The 17,398-nt window shown below is 65.4% G+C and overlaps 2 protein-coding genes across 4 annotated transcripts; both read left to right on the top strand.

Moving 5' to 3' along the window:
- The first annotated feature begins 1,353 nt into the window (after window positions 1–1,353).
- SEPTIN5 (septin 5) lies at window positions 1,354–10,288 on the top strand. Of its 3 annotated transcripts, XM_030815858.1 has the most exons (12): window positions 1,354–1,539; window positions 1,695–1,705; window positions 6,576–6,672; window positions 6,770–6,856; window positions 7,079–7,202; window positions 7,284–7,418; window positions 7,513–7,630; window positions 7,732–7,833; window positions 8,607–8,703; window positions 8,791–8,926; window positions 9,206–9,308; window positions 9,397–10,288. In XM_030815858.1, exons 1-12 carry the CDS (start codon window positions 1,497–1,499, stop codon window positions 9,451–9,453), a joined length of 1,110 nt encoding a protein of 369 aa, XP_030671718.1. In that variant the 5' UTR covers window positions 1,354–1,496; the 3' UTR covers window positions 9,454–10,288. The 3 variants fall into 3 exon arrangements, with proteins under 3 accessions (XP_030671718.1, XP_030671717.1, XP_030671719.1); XM_030815857.1 differs by lacking the exons at window positions 1,354–1,539; window positions 1,695–1,705 and adding an exon at window positions 4,156–5,794; XM_030815859.1 differs by lacking the exons at window positions 1,354–1,539; window positions 1,695–1,705; window positions 9,397–10,288 and adding an exon at window positions 5,396–5,794 and having other exon boundaries at window positions 8,802–8,926; window positions 9,206–9,280.
- Window positions 10,197–11,735, top strand: GP1BB (glycoprotein Ib platelet subunit beta). Its single transcript, XM_030815856.1, is given in 4 exon segments — window positions 10,197–10,233; window positions 10,236–10,399; window positions 10,402–10,770; window positions 10,772–11,735. Coding segments are annotated over 4 exon segments (1,221 nt in total). The 3' UTR covers window positions 11,423–11,735.
- Window positions 11,736–17,398: the final 5,663 nt, after the last annotated feature.

Here is a 17,398-nt window from a genome sequence, read left to right as displayed (position 1 = left end):
AGTTCCAAACACATCTTGGATGAGAGGTTGGGACTGTGGGGGATCCCCACACTGGTTAGAGTTCTAGACCCAGAGGAGGGTCATGGTCAACGGGGCTCAGGCCACAGAATGTAGCAGAGCAAGGACTGTGGAACAAAGACGAGGCTTACATGAATTTTTCACTTACTGTGCTGGGTGCTGGTGATTCAGAGATGGAAAGGCCCTAGCGACAGCCCCCTCCACCCAGGGAGCCCACGGGCCAGCAGAGGGACCAAGGGGCACAGGACGGGTGGGGAGCAGAGGCGGATTCCCTGGCTGTGGAACTGTCCATACGGCTGTGGAGGTACGGCTGTGGAGGTACAGGCGGGTTCCCTGGCTGTGGAGGTACTGTCCATACGGGGTGCAGGAGACATCTCCATACAAGGGGGCCCTCACCTGGGGAGGTGGTGACCGTAAGCCTGACAGCCCCAAAGCCTTCAGAGGTGCCGCCTGGGGACACTTTGGGAAAGTCCAGGCGGAGGACACCTGGGAATGTGATAGACACAAATGACCGGAGAGACTTGCTCTCAGTCACTGAGTCTGGCTGACTCACTGAAGATTGGGGCCTGAACTTCCCCCTCTGTAAATGGGGTGCAGGCCCTGGCCCTGCCTTCACAGTGCCCCTCGGTCCGCTACAAGCCTTCTTCTCCGCAGGGTGGGATTGGGTCTGCCTGGAGCATCCCTACAGCCTATGGGTCAGCAGAGAAGCAGGCGCAGAGCTGGGGTGAGACGGTCAGGGCCGGTCCTGCCAGACACCTCAGATCACTCCTCTTCACAAATAATCCCATTTTACAGCCCAGGAAGAGAGAGGCCGGACCACTGCCCAAAAGCCTGTGGCCTGCAGCCTGCCAGGTGCGTCTGCTCGCAGAGCAGGTCTGCGCAGCACCGAGCGGTCAGCAGGGGCAATGCTGGGCACTGGCCAGCCGCGCCAGGACCATCCCTGCTCAGGCCACTGCCTCCTGAGTCCACCACGACCTCGGCGGGTGGGGCGGAGCGTGCAGGGTCTGGCCCGGAAAGCCAGGGGCAGGCTTTAGAGAAGGGGCACCGAAAGGATGGTCCGAGGACCGGCATGGACCTGGGTCCCAGCGAGGGCGGAGGGAGCGTAGGGCTGGGCCTGGGCTGGGGCACCGGGGAGATGGCGGGGAGGAGGCCGGCAGGAACAGCCGTGCAGGGCGGGGGCGGCGCGGGTCTGGTCGGGTGACCCCGGGCACGGCCAGGGCTGTGGGAGGCGAGGGCGTCGCCCCGAGGCCGCGGGCTAGGGTCCATGGTGGGGGGCCTGGGTCCCCGCCCCCCGGGCCGCGCTGGGTCGCGCGTGGGCGCGGCGGGCGCCGATTGGCTGCCGGGCGCGCGGGCGGGGCGGGCGGCGGCGGCGGCGGCGCGGAGGGGCCGCTCACCCCGCAGCCCGGCCTCGGCCTCCGCCGCTTGTCGCCGCGCCCCGCCCGCGCGCCCGCCCCGCACGTCCCCCTCCGGCGGCCACCATGAGCACAGGCCTGCGGTACAAGAGCAAGCTGGCGACCCCAGGTGAGCCCGGCGCCCGCCCGCGTGCCCGCGCGCGCCTTTGTCCCCGTCGCCCGCGCGCCTCTCACCGTGTCTCTCCGTCTCTCCCCCGCCCGCCGGCCCGGACCCGCCCGGAACCGGACCCGGACCCGGACTCGACCCCGACCCCGACCCCGCAGAGGACAAGCAGGTATGTGCGCACCGCCGCTCCCCCGCCGGGAGACCCGGCCGGCTGTCACCCATTGTGACACTAGCGCCGCGGGCGCCCAAGCGCGACCCCGCCCCCGCCGGCCCTCACCCAGCCCTGTCGCGATCACCGATTGTCAGCCGGGCAGTGCCGCCGCGCCTGGGGCTGCAGAGGAGAGGAGTCGGGGCCCTGGTCCCCTGACCCGCACAGCAGGGACCATGGGCCCCTCCCCAGGATGGGGGGATGGGCAGAGTGTCCCCCTCCCACAGGGCCAGCGCCAGCATCTCCTGCTGATCTGGCCTGTAGGCCATGAGCTGGGGGTCCTGGGTGAGGCCATGGTCGTGGCAGGCCACGCTGGGGGAGGGGAGTCAGGCTCCATCAGCCAGCACAGTCCCTGAATAGCCCTACAGCAGAGGGCCTGTGGTCACCCCCACCTCCCCTGCACCTTCATGCCCCTTTCCCTCCCCACACAGAAATTCGAGTGTTCAGGTCTGCAGCAGGGACTCTTCCCCAGATTGGGAGCCCCCAAGGTCTGGTCTGAGTCATTCTCGTGCCCAGATGGGTCCTGGGACCCTGTAGGTACAAATAGGCTTGTGGCTTCTCAAAAGGGTTGGCTTGGGCCCCGCCCTCCAGGAAAGCAGGACTGGACAGGAGGCTGGTCTAGGCACGTGGGCAAAACCCAGCCAAGCTCAGGGTTAAACAATGCTGTGAGACCCCTGGAGTGGGGTGGGGGCTGACAACCAGGTGGGCTGGGAGGGCTGGGGGAACCCTGCTGGTGGCACCCTGCTGGTGGCCTCTCTGGCTTGAGCTCAGCCATCTTTGGAGGAAAAAAGAAGAGCCCAATTCTGGCACCAGGGTGGCATTGGCAGCCCCCATCAGGGATGGAGTTTCTCAGGAGCCATGGATGCTGAGTGGAACTCCAGAGTCCTGGCCCAGGGTGCAGCAGGCAGGGCAGGAGGGCTGGGCACGGGGGCTGGGAGCTGGGGGAGTCACTGGCTGACCAGTGCCATTCTCCTGGAAGGGACCACACCCCACCCAGAGGTGGGTGAGGCTCTCTGGGAGGGGCCCCTTGGGGAGCCAGGCTGGGAGCTGCCTCCCCATCACAGCAGGTCAGACAAAGCCTGAGATGCAGGGACACATGCGTCAGGCTACTGTTTGAGGGAAATGGAAGGAACTGAGGCTGGGAGACCCAGGAGGCTAGGCCCCTGAGGCTTCTCTTGTGCCTGCAGGTGTCCCCAGGTTGACCCAAGGGCACTCCGAGACCCTGGACTCCAGCCACTGCTGTTCAGTGCAGCCAGGTTCTCTTGCCCATTACTTCAGGGCGGGGACCCCCTCCTGCTGAGGTGACCATCCTTTGAGGTCAACTGGGAGTCCACCTCACCCCATCCCAGGCCTCCCCGGCCTCCAAGCCCAGAGGAGGGAGGCACTGTGTGGACAAGGAAGGGAGCCCCAGAGCAGGAGCCAGGCCAGGTGTCTGGGGCAGCCAGTGGGTCTGGGGGAGCTGGAAGCACATGGCAGATTCCCTGCTACCACCGTTGTTGAGCCTCAGCCTGTCCGAGCATTCTTTTTGCTCTTTGAAAGGGGGCTGTAGAGGCGTTAGGGGAAGCTCCGTCACTACCCTCCGTGCCCCCACCTCCTCACAGGCAGCACTGGTGCTCTCTTGGCCCTGGCTGCTGCTGCCAGAGCTGACTCGGGTGATTCTAAGAATGGAAGTGCCTGAGAGGCTCAGGCATTGGGAGGAGGTGGGCGCAGCTGTGTCATATGGCTCAGGAAGCCCTGGGAGTATCTTTTGTCACTTGGGGACCAGAGAAGGGGGGTGACAGGTAGGGTCCCTTCCTTGAGGCTCCCCCAGGGAATCCACAGGCCCTGACTGGGCCCCAGTGGGTGGCAGGGCAGGTCGGTTGAACACTGAGAGTGAGATTCTTGCCCTCCTGACCTGGGCCTCCCCAGAGGCTGTGCCTTACCAATGGGGAAACTGAGGCAGGCAGTCTGAGAGTCACACACTCTGTTAGACACCTGCTAGCCTGAGGCCTAGGCCCAGGGCTGTCTGTCTTCCTGAAGATGCCCTGGGCCTGAGATGCCAGCCTGTCTAGGTGGGTGCTGGGCTTCGAGGTGTGGACCCTCAGGTGGAAACTGCGTGGGACTCAGCCTAGAGGCTTCCTGCAGGTCAGGGCCACGGAAGGCTAGGGCCAGTGAGGAGGCTTTCTGGTAGCAAGGACTGAGGGATGCTCTGGTAGAGCTGGGGGGCCTGGAGCTGCCCCCTTTCCCTGGGATGAAAGGCTCTCCTGTTTCCAGCTGTGGGCCTGCCCCTCCTCCCCAGGTGCCAGCGGTCCAGGCCCCACAACGGGACCAGGGCCTGGACAGGGAGTGGAGGAGGTCTCTCAGCCAGGAGAGCCTAAGGGAGGGCTGGTGGCGGGTGGGGTGGGGTTGGGGCCTCCAGCTTCTAATGTTCTAATGCGCAGGGGCTTGGCCTGACCAGTCCTACCCTGGAACCTTTCCAGGCCCCATGTCCTGCTCCGCTGGGCTTGCCTGTTGGGATTCTACTGGGGTCATGGAGGTGGGTGGCCCACAGAGCGGAGCTTGGGAGACCCCCGCAGTCCCTGGAGTAGCCACATGGGAGGGAGGCCCGGCTGGCAGGAGCTCCCAGTCCCTCCAATCCTGTGCGTTAGAGCTGGTGAGGATGCTCAGAGGGCAAGGGAATGTCCACAGAAGCACGTGGGAGATGGGTCCCATCCCACCCCCTACCCCTGTCTCTGAGGGCAGGGCCACCTGAGGGCTGCAGGGCAGCGCATGGGTGGCCGGCGTTTATTCAGCAGGTTGGCGGGGGCTTCCAAGTTTTGCAGGGACCTCCAGTACTCTGGCAGCCTGCACCCTTCCCTTCCTTCCCTTCTGTCCACCCTAAGCCTCCTAGGGGGCAGGCAGGCTGGACTTCACAAAAGGTGGGCTCTGCCCTCCTCCGGTCCCCCGAATGTCTTGGGGCGCCGCACCGGGAAAGAGTCCACCAAACACACATGCACGCACCCGCGCACACGCACATACCCAATGCACGCACACACATGCACGTACACACGCATACACGCATGTATACACGCACACACGCACGCGCACACACAGGCATTACACGCACATGCACGCGCACACACGCAGGCATTACACACACCCGCACGGACGCGCACACACAAACACGCGCACACACCAACACGCACGCACGCACGCACGGGGGAGGTCAGCCCCAAGCAGGGCTGGGGAGGGGTGCAGGGCGCGGCGTGTCTGTGGGCACTTCGGGCGTCGTGACGCCGCCAGGAGGTTTTCGGGCAAGTCTGCGAGAAGACAGCGGGCACTGAACTGGGCGGGTTCCCGCGCGGTTGCGCGTGGGTCCCGGGAGCGGCCTTCGGCGCCCTCTGTCGGGCGGAAGCCGCGCAGCACCTCTTGGGGGCGGGACGCGCGGCGGCTACCGACTCCCAGCCCGCCCCAGCCCGCGTGCAGGACCCGGTCGTCCCCTCCTGCTGTCCTGGGGCCCGGACTGAGGCCCCGGGGGCGCGGCGGGGCTCCTGGTCCACGCGAGCCATGGTTCATCTGCGCCTCGGCTCAGCCCTGCCCTCCGCAGCCGCCTTCGGGTGGCTCCGCCCGCGGCCCAATTTCCAGGCTACCGTTTCCCGGCGACGGCGGGCGGGGCCGTCTCTGCCGCCCCCCGCCGCGCGCTTCGCGGGCGCCTGCGACGCCCCGCCTCTGGCTCGGGTGCGGGAGCGGGGCCTGCCCGGACTGCGACGCCGCCACAGCTCGGGGCCAGTCCGCCCAGTCAGGGGGCATGGCTCGGGCGGCCTCGGGGGTCGACGATCCGCCGGGTAGGCGACGTGCCCTGTCCAGGCCTCACTTCCCGCGTCCGCAAAACGGGGTGGAGAACGCAGCCTAAGGCAGAGCCGCGCCAAGGTCCCTCGCTATCGCCGGGCTCTGGCGGCCTGACCGGGCCTGGGGTCCGAGCGCCCCCGCGGGCCTGCGGGGGTCGCCGCGATGGACTCGCTGGCAGCGCCCCAGGACCGCCTGGTGGAGCAGCTGCTGTCGCCGCGGACCCAGGCCCAGAGGCGGCTCAAGGTGCGTGTGTGGAGAGGGCGGAACGTGGGTCTGTGACCCCGCGGGCTCCGGGACTCGGCATGGGGTCCCCGTCCCCGCGCGCCACGGCCCGCCAGCTCCTAGGCTCAGCCCTTCCCTCCGCAGTGGCCTCGGAGGTCCGCGGCCCCACGGTGGGGCGACGTGCCCTGTCCAGGCCTCACTTCTCGAGACTCCAAAACGTGGCGGAGAATGCGGCCGTGGGACCCCTCCAGGGGCCCCAAGGGTCTGCGGGGGCTGGGCGCCTGGGCGCGCGGGCGGGGGAGGCTCGGCGCCGCCGTCTATAAATAGGCGCTGCTCCGCCGCCGCCGCTGCCGCCGCCCCCGCGGCTGGATGCGGGCCAGGCAGGGCCTCCCGCCCCCTGGCACTCTCCGAAGGGGTGAGTGTCGGCCCCGAGCATCTCCGGCTTCTAGAGGGCCTTGAGTATGTCCCAGGGGTCCCAATCCTGCTGCCCTCTGCCCGAGGAGGGAGGACATCGCTTGTGCCTGCTGCGGCCTGACATCTCCCCACGGGACAAACACAGTCTCGGTCCCTGCAGAGCCCTCCCTGAGACTGGGGCCAGAGGTGTCTTCTCCTGCCACCCCCTCGCCTGCCTTCTTACCTCCAGTCTTTTGCCCACGGGCCCTCCCCTCATTTTTGCCAACGAAATGCCCCACCCTGGGAACCGTACCCTCTGCTGTCTCCTCATACTGCATTTGGTAAGAGACAGGGTATTGGGCTTCCAGAGAAACCTTTGTGTCCCTAACCTGTTCCATCCTGTCCCCAGGACATTGACAAGCAGTACGTGGGCTTCGCCACACTGCCCAACCAGGTGCACCGCAAGTCGGTGAAGAAAGGCTTTGACTTCACGCTCATGGTGGCTGGTGAGTGGGCCGGGCTCCTCGGGGGAGTGACTGGGGTCCCTGGCCAGCCAAGCTTGGAGCCCCAGACCTAACCCAGCTCCTCTGTACCTGTGTGCAGGTGAGTCAGGCCTGGGGAAGTCCACACTGGTCCACAGCCTCTTCCTGACAGACTTGTACAAGGACCGGAAGCTGCTCAGTGCTGAGGGTGAGTGGCCCCCAGGAGGCCCTGGCACTGATCCCCAGTCCCCTTCCATGGGACCTCTCCAAGGACTCCCTTTCAGGTCCAGCTCCCACTGTTCTGTTCTCGCGGTGTGGGTCCCTCGGGGGTAGGGCCAAGGCACCAAGATGGATGAGGACAAGGGTCATGGCTGCCAAAGGTGAGGGGCTGAGGGTTGGAGAGTCCCCTCCAGTGGCCCCTTCCCCGTAGAGCGCATCAGCCAGACGGTAGAGATTCTAAAACACACAGTGGACATTGAGGAGAAGGGAGTCAAGCTGAAGCTCACCATCGTGGACACGCCGGGATTCGGGGACGCTGTCAACAACACCGAGTGGTGAGCGAGGCCTGCTGAGAAAGGCCCTGCCTAGGCGGCCACAGCACTCCAGGCCTGGCCTCACCTCCCTCCTGCCCACAGCTGGAAGCCCATCACCGACTATGTGGACCAGCAGTTTGAGCAGTACTTCCGCGACGAGAGCGGCCTCAACCGAAAGAACATCCAAGACAACCGAGTGCACTGCTGCTTGTACTTCATCTCCCCCTTCGGGCATGGGTGTGTGGCTGTCCTGGGGCCAGGCTCGGGAGTGCACCCCCTACAATATGGTCACCTGGCTGTGCCTATGCCCACCCTCGGCTGCTCTTGGCAGGCTACGGCCAGTGGATGTGGGTTTCATGAAGGCGTTGCATGAGAAGGTCAACATCGTGCCTCTCATCGCCAAAGCTGACTGTCTTGTCCCCAGTGAGATCCGGAAGCTGAAGGAGCGGGTGAGCCTGCCATTGCACAGGGGCCTGGCCAGGGCCCTGGGGCTGAGAGTACCAGGGGGACTTGGCCGGCCTCAAATCTGATGGTCTTTGCCCCACCACAGATCCGGGAGGAGATTGACAAGTTTGGGATCCATGTATACCAGTTCCCTGAGTGTGACTCGGACGAGGATGAGGACTTCAAGCAGCAGGACCGGGAACTGAAGGTGAACATGCAGACTGGTGGGGCAGGGGGGATGGAGGTGGCGAGGGGCAGAACCAGAAGGCTTTGTCTCCTTCACACCGGGCCTGCTGGAGGAGGGCCAGGTCAGCCCAGTTGGGGGCAAGAGTCATTTGTTCTAGGAGTAGAGGACCTGTACCCCCTTCATCCAGGGCTAGAAGGTAAAGGTCACCATGTCTTTGCCTGGCTGGGGTGGGTCATGTGGGTCCCGAATGGTGCTTGGCAGGTATGGAGCACTTGCCCAGATCCAGAGGTGCAGCAGTGGGCCAGGCCCCCAACCCCAACCCTCTTCCCATGGGTCACCAGAGGAAGGGGCTGCCCCAGTGGCACACCCTGGCTCCCGGATTCCTGAGCTCCAGGGTTGGTGGCTTTGGGTGCCCCAGCAGCTAGAGTGGTGATGATGGAGACCATGCCAGGGGCAGGTGGCCACCAGGGCAGGGGCATCAGCACAGGGAGACATAGGCTCAGCCCTGGGGAAGGAAGGGGCAGCTGGAGGGGGTGGTTCTTGATGAGGGAGGAGATAAGGAGGGAGCATGCCTGGTTGGGCATAGCCTGGAAAGGCCCTGGAATGTGAGCCGCATGGGCTCTGGCTCCAGCCAGGGGCAGAGAGGCCAGAAAGGGGCAACGCCAGGATCTCTTTGAGGAGAGGTCGTTGGTGGTGATGCTGGAGGGGTGCCCCGGGAGTTACATGCCCGTTTCCCATCAGTAACCCTGCAATTACGCTCACCGGGTGTGAGCCCTTCTCCCTCCTTCCCCCAGGAGAGCGCGCCCTTCGCCGTTATAGGCAGCAACACGGTGGTGGAGGCCAAGGGGCAGCGGGTCCGGGGCCGACTGTACCCCTGGGGGATCGTGGAGGGTGAGTAGAGTCTTGGGGTACCAGGTCTGGGGCGGGGGAAGGCTGTCCTGGGCCGGCGCCAGCCCACCACCCACCCCCACCCCGCAGTGGAGAACCAGGCGCACTGCGACTTCGTGAAGCTGCGCAACATGCTCATCCGCACGCACATGCACGACCTCAAGGACGTGACGTGCGACGTGCACTACGAGAACTACCGCGCGCACTGCATCCAGCAGATGACCAGGTGCGCGCCCCAGCCGCAAGGCAGACCTCGCCCCTCCGGCCCCGCCCACGTCTCCATAACTGAGGACCGGTCCTGTCAGCCCACCCAGACTTGAACCTTGCACCATTCCCCAAATCGCCCACACACCCCCAGAGCCTGGTTTCCCTAGAACCAGTCCAGGGCTGTGAGGGCTCCGGAGGGCAGGGCCTCAGCAGTGGCGGGGATGGGCCAGGCATCGCCAGCCCACGCTGAGCCTGCCGGCTGCGCCGCCCCGCCCATCCTCTCCCCCTACCCCTGCAGCAAACTGACCCAGGACAGCCGCATGGAGAGCCCCATCCCGATCCTGCCGCTGCCCACCCCGGACGCCGAGACTGAGAAGCTTATTAGGATGAAGGATGAGGAAGTATGTGGGGCGGCGGGGGCGGCGGAGGCCGGCGGCAGGGATGCGTCCCCGCGGTGCTGCTCACCCGCCCGGTTGTCTTCGCCCGCAGCTGAGGCGCATGCAGGAGATGCTGCAGAGGATGAAGCAACAGATGCAGGACCAGTGACACTCCCCGCGGACACACCGTCCGTCTCCGGGACGCCCTCCCACCCCTGGACCCCAGACCGGACTATTCCCGACCCGGAGACGCGGGGCCACAGCCCCCAGCTGACCCTAATTTATTCTCAGCACCACTCCCTCCCAGGTCATTGTATCTGCTTCCAAGGGGCCTGGACCGTAGCCCCCGCCCAGCTGGCCCTCTCTGACCTTGGGGGATCGGAGCGAAGTTGGGCGGGACTTCAGAGATCCGCCTCCCTTGCCCTTGCCCCGCCCCCGGACGGTCACAGCACCCAAACTGCAGGCCCTGCTCTGGCAGGCTGGCAAAGCTAGGCAGAAGAGGATTCCCAGGATCCTGGGTCTGTTCCCTGCCCCAGTGCTGCAGAACGGACTTGGGAGCCCTCCTTTGCCTGCTCCCGCGGGTCACCCAGCGAGTGCTGAGACCCCATTTTCTGTCGAGGTGGGCCGAGTCTTCCCTTATCCCCAGAAGCCTAGCGGGCAGGTTTGGGCTGAATCAAATGGGAGCCCTCCAGACATAAGGAGGCCAGAGGCTGCAAGGAGGGCGGGCCGTGACCGTTCACACCCCTTCTCCACAGCCCGGCCCGACCTGGAGGGCCCCCGGGGCACTGGGCGGTGAGCCACCTCCTGGCAACTCTTGGTGCCGTCCCCTGCTCTCGCTCGAGGCCTCTTCTCCCCAGCACCGCTGTGGTGTGCCGGGATCCTGAGCCTCGGCCTCCCGATCTTCCCACCCGCATGATCCCTTCCCGCCACACGATGCTCCGTTTTGTTCCGTTGTGAATGCCGCGTCCTGTCCTGGTGACAGGAGAACAATGTTGGTGAACGTCGCAGCGGGTGTCCGAGTGCTCCGTGTGCCCCTGAGAGCGGGTGGGAGCGGAAGCCTGAGCGGCCTGCGGCCTCCGGCGATAGTGTGCTATCTGCGGCTGCAGCGCGCGTCCTCGCGGCCTCTGGGCTATTTCTGGCCGGGCCGCAGCACTGTGGTCGGTGCGGGCGTGGCGGGGGCGGGGCGGCCTTATCGCTCGGCTCTCCCGCCTACGCCTCCCACTCCAGAGTAAGCCGGGCCGCAGTCTTCTCGCCATGGGCTCCGGTGAGTCTGGAGTCCGGTCGGGCCCCCGGCTGCTCCCTAGGCCAACCCGGGTTAACAGGCGCTCTGGTCCTTTGGCTGCAGCCGGGAGAGACTTTGGTCAGACTTAGAGGGGACTTCCAGCCGGCGTGCGGGGTGGTCAGGGTGGAGAGGCTGGCGGGCTACCGGGACGCCGGGCATCAGGGGCTGGATGGAGCCGGGCCGGCGCTCTGGGTCGCCCAGGTGCCCCGCCGACCGCCCGGCTCACTGCGGCGCTTCCCTTGCAGGGCCGCGCGGGGCGCTGAGCTTACTGCTCCTGCTGCTGGCCCCGCCGAGCCGCCCGGCCGCAGGTTGCCCGGCGCCCTGTAGCTGCGCGGGGACGCTCGTGGACTGCGGGCGCCGCGGGCTGACTTGGGCCTCGCTGCCGACCGCCTTCCCTGTCGACACAACCGAGCTGGTGCTGACTGGCAACAACCTGACGGCGCTGCCGCCGGGGCTGCTGGACGCTCTGCCCGCGCTGCGCACCGCACACCTGGGCGCCAACCCCTGGCGCTGCGACTGCCGCCTTGTGCCGCTGCGCGCCTGGCTGGCCGGCCGCCCAGAGCGTGCGCCCTACCGCGACCTGCGTTGCGTGGCGCCCCCAGCGCTGCGCGGCCGCCTGCTGCCCTACCTGGCAGAGGACGAGCTGCGCGCCGCTTGCGCTCCCGGCCCGCTCTGCTGGGGGGCGCTGGCGGCGCAGCTTGCGCTGCTGGGCCTTGGGCTGCTGCACGCGTTGCTGCTGGTGCTGCTGCTGTGCCGCCTGCGGAGGCTGCGGGCCCGCGCCCGCACCCGCGCCGCAGCCCGGCTGTCGCTGACCGACCCGCTGGTGGCCGAGCGAGCCGGAACCGACGAGTCTTGAGGAGAGAACCGGCGCGTCCTGTGGAGAGAACCAGCGCTGGGCAACGCGGGCCTGCAAACTCGACAGGACCCTGCCCGAGGGGCCCTCGCGCCAACCTGGTCTCCGCCTCCTTTGCTGCCCCATCTCCCAGACCCACCCCACCTGCAGGCCCAGACCACGTGGGACAGAACTCCTGCCCACCCTACCCCGAAGGAGGCGAACCCGCACCTCCAGGCTTGGGAGGACCATGGGGCACAATGCGGTCCAGACCCTGCTGCGTCTCCCTTCCAAACTCTGGTGCTGAATAAACCCTTCTGATCTGGCCTTCTCTGCACGACTGACCTGGAAATTCCCCTCGCCAAACACAGGAAAAGGCCCCAGGAGGCGGTTCAAGGGGACACAAACACATCCTCATATGCCCACCCTAACCTCAGGGGCAGACAGGAGTCAGTGGGTGAACTCTCCCCTTCCAGACACACTCCCAAAAGGCCACATGGGAAGGCATGAGAGAGATGCTAAGTGATAACGTGGGGGCCAGTGAGGATGTTGTGGGGACACTGAGGACCCTGTGGGGGCAGTGAGGATGCTGTGGGGACAGTGAGGACGCTGTGGGGAGGCTGTGGGGACAGTAAGGACACTGTGGGGGCTGTGAGGACGCTGTGGAGACAGGACGCTGTGGGGGCGGCGAGGACGCTGTGGACACTGAGGGCGCTGTGGGGACAATGAAGACGCTGTGGACAGTGAGGACGCTGTGGGGGCAGTGAGGACACTGTGGAGTGAGGACACTGTGGGGGCAGTGAGGACGCTCTGGACAGTGAGGGCGCTGTGGGGGCAGTGAGGACGCTGTGGGGGCAGTGAGGACTCTGTGGACAGTGAGGACGCTGTGGACAGTGAGGACGCTGTGGACAGTGAGGGCGCTGTGGGGGCAGTGAGGACGCTGTGGGGACAGTGAGGACGCTGTGGGGGCAGTGAGGACGCTGTGGGGACGGTGAGGACGCTGTGGGGGTGGTGAGGGCGTTGTGGGGGCGGTGAGGGCGTTGTGGGGGCGGTGAGGATGCTGTGGGGACAGTGAGGACGCTGTGGATGGTGAGGACGCTGTGGGGACAGTGAGGACGCTGTGGGGACAATGAAGTCGCGGTGGACAGTGAGGATGCTGTGGGGGCAGTGAGGGCTCTGTGGATGCGGTGAGGGCGCTGTGGACGGTGAAGACGCTGTGGGGACAGTGAGGATGCTGTGAACGATGAGGACGCTGTGGACCGTGAGGACGCTGTGGGGATGGCGAGGACTCTGTGGGGGCGGTGGGGACGCTGTGGGGGTGGTGAGGACGCTGTGGACAGTGAGGAGGCTGTGGACAAAGGGCGCTGTGGAGCCGGTGAGGGCGCTGTGGGGACGGTGAGGACGCTGTGGGGACGGTGAGGACGCTCTGGACAGTCAAGAGGCTGTGGAGGCAATGGGGACGCCGTGGGGGCGGTGAGGACGCTGTGGGGGCGGTGAGGACGCTGTGGGGGCGGTGAGGACGCTGTGGGGGCGGTGAGGACACGGTGGACAGTGAGGACGCTGTGGGGGCGGTGAGGGCGCTGTGGGGACAGTGAGGATGCTTTGGGGGTGGTGAGAACACTGTAGGCAGTGAAGACAGTCCCAGCAGTGTGCCTTGTCATCTGAGCATATTCAGGGGCTGGTTCTTGTGGACAGTGCCGGCCATGAGGACACGAAGAGCATTTCAAGGTTTGCGTTTCCTGATGCAGGGACTGCAGCATCGGCAGCGTTCAGTTCACTAGGGGAGCTTGGGGCAGGTGACCAGGATTGGTTCGGGTCTGTTGCTCCATCCGGGACTCCCTGGACCATCGGAGTGAGAAGACGGCCTCTATGTGACGGAGTCATGTGCGGTGGGGGTTCTTGGAGGGCCCCACAGCGATGAGTGGACCTCAGGGGTTGCAGGGTCTCTGGAATCGTTGTGTTCTGGAGTGAACCTGCCCCTCCCACAGGCTCCACCAACACCCCCAAACCCTCCTCCTTCCATCCCTCCCCATCCCACAGCAGCAGCCCCAGACCCTTTCTGCCAGGGCTCAGGGCTGGCAGCCTGCTTCTGCCAGCTAAGAGCTGTTCCTGTCCCTGCCCACAGCCGCTGCCTTCCCCAGTCTCTCAGGCTGCGCCACACAGGGCCTGCATACTGTTCCTTCTGCCTGGTACAAGGTACCCTCCATGCCACTGCTCCTTGCTCACCTCCTGTGCCTCTGGCGAGTCCCCAACCGGGCCACCACTTCCCCCAGGAAGGCCTCTCCGACTGCCCAGACCAGCAAGGGACTTCTCAGAGTTCTCCAGTCTCTGGCCTCCCACTGCCCTGCCTGGATTCTGGAGCCGAGCAAACAGGTCAGCACATGGTGCCCAACTTAGGAGGTGACTGACGCCTTCCTCACTATTGGGGCTGGCCTGGGGTGCCAGGGACAGGGTCCCTCTGCCACCATCCATGTGGCCCCCACCTGTCTGGCCCTATGAACAATGGAGACTATTCTCCATGCATCCCAGAGAGGCCCCAGATAAGGAGCCTCAGGTCCCAGCTGCCCAGCCCAGGAAGGCCCTCAGCCCCCAGTGGCCATCACTGACCACCACTGACCGGGTCGGGGAGGCTGCCACTGACAAGGCCTTTGTCCTGGCTTTTGTGGGACAAGACAGATGGCCCTCCTGCGGGGCTGATGCTATCTCGAGGCTGCCGGTCAGACGTGAGGCAGGAGCCACCCCTGCCTTTGTGAGTAGGTGCAGGGCATCCGGCCCATTGTGGGCTGCGGCCTACTGTGGTTGTCCATCCGGCCTTATCACCACATCGAGGACAGTGGCCCCCTTTATACAAATGAACTGCCCAGCTTGCCCTCCCCAGCGGTGGCCTGACACCTCCAGAGCTCCTAGTGGAGGTCAGAGGTAACCATCGTCATAACACCGTGCGTGTGCAACACTCTAAACTCAGTCCAACAGGGCAGGGGAGGGGGTGTGCTCCCCACTTTCTCTAAGAAACCAGATCTCAGAAGGGGGCTCTCTGCTGGGCCCCAGAGCATTTTTTGTGTGCGCTGGAAACAGGGCTGAGGCAGGCCCCTTGGATACCCTGTCTGCCTCACTGAGGTCTTTGGGGTGCAAATGTACAGCCCAGGAGAAAGTGGCCCGGGGTCCTAGGTGGCCCGCAGCCAAGAGAAGGACACTCCTCTGGTCTGTGGGAAAAGGCCCCAGCAGGAGATAGGGGGAGTGGGCAGCCCACTGCCTGCAAGGCTTGAGGTCTCCTGGGCCAGTGTGTCGCTCAGGGGGTGACAGGGGGGCCCTGAAGGGCAGGAGCTGCAGAGGCAGAGGGCCTCCTGTTGGGGAAAGCAGCTGGAATCACTGTGTGGTTAGACCTAAGGAAGAACTTCCTGCCTGCTGGTCGGCGGGGCAGCCGAATCCTATGGTTCCTCCACAGCCCCTCCTCTTGCTGGCTCTCCGTGGTCTAGACTGGTTCGTGCCAAGGTACTGACCACGGAAGGCACAGGGCTGCCTTCGCTGGCTGACCTTCCTTGGCTGCCTGGGAGCCCCCAGTCCCCACGCCTGACTCTGAGCTGACTCTCCACACACACTGACCCTGGGGCCTCAGCCTCCAAGGAGTGTGGGGAAATGGGTAGTCCCAGTTCAGTACACCTGAATGGCCCTGTGGGGACAGGAGAAAGGCACACCCTCCCTGCAGACCTGGGCACCACCTTGACCCAGCATTGTCCTTCATTTCACAGACAACACACCTGCCCCAAGACCCCCTCCCCACTGATGAGCTGGGCCCCTCTGTGACCTCAGACTCTTCCTTCTAGGCAGGAACAGGTGGGGGTCCCGTCTCCAAGCCTTGCCTGGACCCCACACCTCCAGTCCCAGGCCAGCTGATTCAGGGCTCCTTGCCCTGCATCCCAAGGGCCCTCTCACCACCACTGCCCACCCCACCTCCCTGGGCTCCTGGGATCTCAGCCTTAGGTCAAGGCCCAGACCTGGTGCACCCTCCCCCGTGGGCCAGGCCCTCCATGCCTTTGCCCGAGCCAGTCCCTCCACAGGGCATGCCCTACCTGCTGTGGCTACTCCTCAATCTTAGAGGCCCCTCTCAAGCCCATCCTCACAGAGCTTCCTAGGCCTGCCCTGGCCTGACGCATAGTGCAGGGCAGTGTCCAGGCCTATGTCCCCAAGATCCACCTGGGGTTCAAGCCACATCTTGGGCCTATACACAGCCAGCTAGTGAGTGAGCAAGCGAGTGAGTGAGCGAGGCCCTGCAAGATGGTCATCTGTCTTGTCCCACAAAGGCCAAGACAAACGCCGTGTCAGCGGCAGACTCTCCAACCTGGCCTGTGATGGCCAGTGGTGGTCAGTGAGGGCTGGGCCGCGAGGCTCACAGCTCAGGCCGCACCCGCGCGTTTCACAGACCGGCCAGGAAGCTCCCAGGGCGAGGGCCTAGTCGTGTCCTCTTCTCGGGCGAGCAACCCTAGGCAGGCACCAGAGGGCGCTGGCGGTCTGCAGAAAACGCTGGCTAAGGGGTGAGCGCGGAAAGAGGTGGGCACTGTGGGTGCAGACAGCTGGGGTCCGCGGAGAAACGGATGCTTGGAGCTGGGGCGCTGGGTTGCCCAGGCTGGCGGCGAGCGGCACCGCGTGGGACGGGCAGGCTGCCCCTCGTGAGGGCGGGGAGGGGGTCGCCGCGTGGCGGCTGACAGACGGGGCGGGATGAGCGTAGCCCCCGCCCCTGCCCTGGTGCACTGACAGCCTGTCAACCGGGAAGATAAGGGACTTCTTCCGCTGGGCGTGGGGTGGGGGTCAACCCAGGTGCGCTGTCCCCCTCCCGCTGGTGTTTGCTCGGTAAACACTTATTGGGCCCCGGCTGTGCACACCGCCGCGGGGGAGGAGCGGGCGACCTGAAGGCCTGGGCTCCACGGCCTCTGCCAGGGATGCCGGGTCCACGGGCCATCAATGATGCAGGAAAAGAGGCTGTCACCTCTGGCCCACCTGGAGAGAGTTGCCTGTGGGGTCCTTCGTGGGCCCCCTCCAGCCTGGGGTGGCCCTAGCCTCAGCTTCAGAGCTGGGCTGACCCCCACTAGCCAAGGCATTAATGGGGCCCCGTGGAGGAGGTCCTGGGAAGGTCTGGGGAGCTGAAGTCCTGGCCACGTGGGGGGGACTGCACCCCCTGCCCAGACGGAGCAACAACATTGGGGTGGGTGGCGGGGCCCTGGGGGCCCATAGCTCAGCGCAGCGTCTGCGCCCACCCCCTGTGTTTCCGATGGAGGACAGGCTGAAGGTGATAAATCACCAGGTCCCACCCCCACCCACCCCGCCAACGGGTAGGGAAGGGGGGCTGCATGTGACAGAGATGGGGACTGAGACAGAGACGGGAGCCAGGTCTAGAGGAGAGACCAGAGACAGTGGCACTGTGGTGGCCCTGCTGACATGGGCCAGGACCCTTGCTTGGGTGTCTGGCCTCCCTGCTCTGGGCGCCCCTTCCACAAAGCCCATCTGGAAACCAGCTGAGAGCCACCGTACCCCCACCCCGGCTGACCCCCAACAGGGAGGTGGAGGAGGGAGGGAGACCTTTGCAGCCATAACTCTGTCCCCCGCCCGCCTGCCCCCAGGAGGACCATAAATCAGCAGGGGCTCTCAAAGCACTACCGCCACAGGCTGAAGGGAGGGCTTCAGGGCCACTGGTCCTGGGGACTAGGCCTGTCCTTGGCTGTGTCTGTCCCTCTTTAAACAGCCCTGAGGCTGAGGCAGGCATATCACTTGAGGCTAGGAGTTCAAGACCAGCCTGGCCATCATGGTGAAACCCCGCCTCTACTAAAAATACAAAAATTAGCCGAGCGTGGTGGTGTTGGGCACCTGTAATCCCAGCTACTCTGGAGGCTGCAGGGGGAGGATGGCTTGAGCCCAGGAGGCAGAGGTTGCAGTGGCCGCAGATCACACCACTGCACGCCAGCCTGGGTGACAGAGCTAAACTCTGTCTCAAAAAAATAAAATAAA

This window comes from Nomascus leucogenys, chromosome 7b (genome assembly GCF_006542625.1).
Source record: "Nomascus leucogenys isolate Asia chromosome 7b, Asia_NLE_v1, whole genome shotgun sequence".
In the NCBI taxonomy this organism is placed as follows: Eukaryota; Metazoa; Chordata; class Mammalia; order Primates; family Hylobatidae; genus Nomascus; species Nomascus leucogenys.
Note: the sequence above shows the minus strand (reverse complement) of the source record. Positions and strands in the feature narration are given on the sequence as shown.

Bases quoted from the DNA above. Each gene is read 5' to 3' on its own strand.
- SEPTIN5 (XM_030815857.1), top strand. From the start codon at position 5,714: ATGGACTCGCTGGCAGCGCCCCAGGACCGCCTGGTGGAGCAGCTGCTG. The intron at 6,857-7,078 runs GTGAGTGGCCCC...CCTTCCCCGTAG, and splicing joins GAAGCTGCTCAGTGCTGAGG to AGCGCATCAGCCAGACGGTA. The intron at 8,927-9,205 runs GTGCGCGCCCCA...CTACCCCTGCAG, and splicing joins TGCATCCAGCAGATGACCAG to CAAACTGACCCAGGACAGCC.